At 36.6% G+C, this 3200-nt stretch overlaps 2 protein-coding genes across 2 annotated transcripts; both read left to right on the forward strand.

Moving 5' to 3' along the window:
- Positions 1-1752: 1752 nt before the first annotated feature.
- On the forward strand, positions 1753-2975 carry SLIRP1 (SRA stem-loop interacting RNA binding protein 1). The gene has a single exon (XM_073974337.1). The coding sequence runs from the start codon at positions 1753-1755 to the stop codon at positions 2011-2013; it is 261 nt and encodes an 86-aa protein (XP_073830438.1). The 3' UTR covers positions 2014-2975.
- On the forward strand, positions 2124-2975 carry anox (acyl-CoA-binding domain-containing protein anorexia). The gene has a single exon (XM_073974336.1). The coding sequence runs from the start codon at positions 2124-2126 to the stop codon at positions 2877-2879; it is 756 nt and encodes a 251-aa protein (XP_073830437.1). The 3' UTR covers positions 2880-2975.
- Positions 2976-3200: the final 225 nt, after the last annotated feature.

Here is a 3200-nt window from a genome sequence, read left to right on the forward strand (position 1 = left end):
TGTTATTAATATTTTGAATTCATGATATAAATTCTTTCAGAAAGGGTTTATAGAAGCACCCTTTTTTCAGAAAAGGTCTATAGAGGCACCCTTCCTCTCCGAAAAGGTCTATAGAAGAACCCTTTTTCAGGAAGGGTCTACAGAAGCACCCTTTTTCAGAAAAGGTCTATAGAGGTACCCTTCCTTTGAGAAAGGGTCTATAGAAGCACATTTAGATTCAGAAAGTGTGTGTAGAAGCATCCTTTCATTAATAAAAGTTCTATAGAAGCTTTCTTTCTTTCAGAAAGGGTCTATAGTAGCATGCTTTCTGTCTGTCTTTCTGAAGCTATAGAAGCATCCTTTCTTTCAGAAAAGAAGCTATAGAAGCATCCTTTCTTTCAGAAAAGAAGCTATAGAAGCACCCTTTCTTTCAGAAAGGAAGCTATAGAAGCACCCTTTCTTTCAGAAAGTGTTAATAGAAGCAAGTTCCAATCGTTTACTTAAAATTTGTACAAATTGTTACTGGATGCTGTTCGTTTACTCTACAGTACAATGCAAAAGACCTTAGTCGTTTACAAGAAGTTACTGGACTTGTACAAATTCGTACAAATTATTGAGTAAAGCTGAAAACACATACAACGTTTGAGTAAAGTTTTGTGTAGTTTTGGTCGTTTTTACACTGTTGGGCATGATGCCGAAAAATTCAAATTCATTTGAAATATATGCCGGCAAACACATCAACGCCGGACTTGATGTCGGCGTCGCCCTGTTGTGTTGTTTTTTGTCAACGCCCAACGCAAAACTTTACTCAAACGTTGTATGTGTTTTCAGCTTAAGGCAGCCATCAGAACAGCTGATGACATACATGTGAAAAATCAGATGGTCTGATGGCGGCCTAAACGAACACACCTTAAGCTTAAAAACATACAACCTTTGAGTAAAGTTTTGTGTTGGGCGTTGAGAAAAAACAACAACAACAGGGCGACGCCGATACCAAAGTCCAGCGTTTATCTGTTTGCCGGCATATATTTCAAATGAATTTAAATTTTACCGCATCATGCCCAACAGTGTAAAAACGGCCAAAACGACACAAAACTTTACTCAATCGTTGTATGTGTTTTCAGCTTTAATCTTTTGGCCGTTATTACACGTTAAACGTTTATTCCGTTTACGGTAGAGCTGGCAAACAATCGATATTTCCAACGTTAGACATTTTCGATATTTCATTTCAAAAAATTGATTGCTATCGATATCGTTAACTTGTCATCACCATTAATTTGGAAATAAGACTGGCGGTACGGACTTACTTTCTCGCTTCCACAAAACCGAAACCGTAGTATCTATTAATTTCAATAGATTTTAGGTTAGGGACAATCAATCCGATAATATCGATAGGCAAAACTATCTATCGATATATAAGTTTTAAAAAATAGTCGATACTATCGATAGATTTTTTCCAGCTCTAGTTTCCGGCTATACAATTTAGTTCCTCTCGTGCAACGCCATCTATGTATTCTGCTTGCAATCACAACACAGCTGTTTTCTTGACAGTTGAAATTTGTTCTAACCTCAAATTTTATACGATTGACCGAAAAGCAGCAAATACACTCCCATATGCTGAGATTGGCATTTATACAAACATTTAAAAACATCTTTCTCCAGACCTTTACGCAATAGGTAAAATTTTAATAAATTTTCCATTAATTTATGAAAGAAAAATCTAAAGAAACTACATCTTTCAGTTCTGCATCTAACAAGGCATTCAACTCCCAAATGGCCACAGCAACAAAGGCGAGAAACGTTTACAGATTATTTGTGGGTAATATACCGTGGACAGTTAGTCATCAACAATTGAAAGGATACTTTAAGGAATTCGGCCGTGTCATTAATGCTAATGTAGTATTCGATAAAAAGACCGGTTTATCGCGTGGTTATGGATTTGTTACACTGAACAGCCTTAAGACAGTGCAAGCCATTGAAAACGAACAAAAACATTCATTAGAGGGCAACTATTTGAATATCCAAAAGACATAAGAAAAACAGCATAAATAAATTACCTCCCCTCATCCCCCGCAATTAGTCCCATAAGATTAAACAAAGTAAGAGTAAAGTAAATTAGCAAAACACAGACATACAGCACAATAATGGATTCGCAAAACGACAGTGATTGGGAATTTGATGAAGTAGAAGATGAAAAGGACGTAATCTTCACCAAGGCCACCCAACAAGTACAAAAGACTCATGACAAAATCGTTCCCAATGATTTATTGCAACTCTACGGCCTGTTCAAACAAGCAACTGTAGGAGCATGTAACACCAGCAAGCCGCGGATATTTAATATGCAAGCACGGGCCAAATGGTCAGCATGGCAAGAGTTGGGTTCCATGTCCATGGAAGAAGCAAAACATCGCTATGTAGAAAAAGTAAAACAACTATTTCCCCAATGGTATGAGGGAGTACAAAAAGGTGAAACAACCAGTGGTGGTGGTACTGGTTGGGTTGTACATTCTGTAGAAATGCCTCCTGAGGAAAGTGATGTAAAACCAGACGATGAAAAAAACATTTTCGATTTTGTTAAAGATGGCAATTTCAAAAAAGTAGAAGAGCTGCTCAAAAAGGGTGATTTAGAGGTGCTAGATGATACAGGTCTGGGTCTTATACATTGGGCAACGGATGCTAATGATGTTGCAATATTGTCGTTACTTTTATCTTCTGGTTGCCCGGTAAATTTACGTGATGCCGATGAACAACAAACTGCATTACATTATGCTGCCTCATGTGGTCATGCGGAATGTGTTAAACTTTTACTACAATATGGTGCTGATAAAATGGCTTTGGACAGTGATAGTAAATCGTGTATAGATGTGGCAGATCCATCGGTGCTGTCATTATTGCAATAATATCGTCATCATTATTCCATAGAGAATATAAGAAAACATTTTTGCTAATTTATTTTAATAAAAGAAAACATACAAATGGAAGATGCCAACTTCAAATAAGTTTTAAGACATTTTACTTTATAGCATGTACAAATAGCAGATTACATATCGTCACCATAAATGCCCGAAGACGTAACCGACATGAAAATCGAAATTCGTGTTTTGATGGAATCTGATACATAAATCTGAAATACATGCTCTGGCAAACTTCTACGTTTAAAAATAGCGATCATATTCAAGAAATGCCAAAAGACGTAACAGCATGCTGTAATTTTCATAGAA

This window comes from Musca autumnalis, unplaced genomic scaffold (genome assembly GCF_047663935.1).
Source record: "Musca autumnalis isolate F117 unplaced genomic scaffold, ASM4766393v1 scaffold_3, whole genome shotgun sequence".
Classification (NCBI taxonomy): Eukaryota; Metazoa; Arthropoda; class Insecta; order Diptera; family Muscidae; genus Musca; species Musca autumnalis.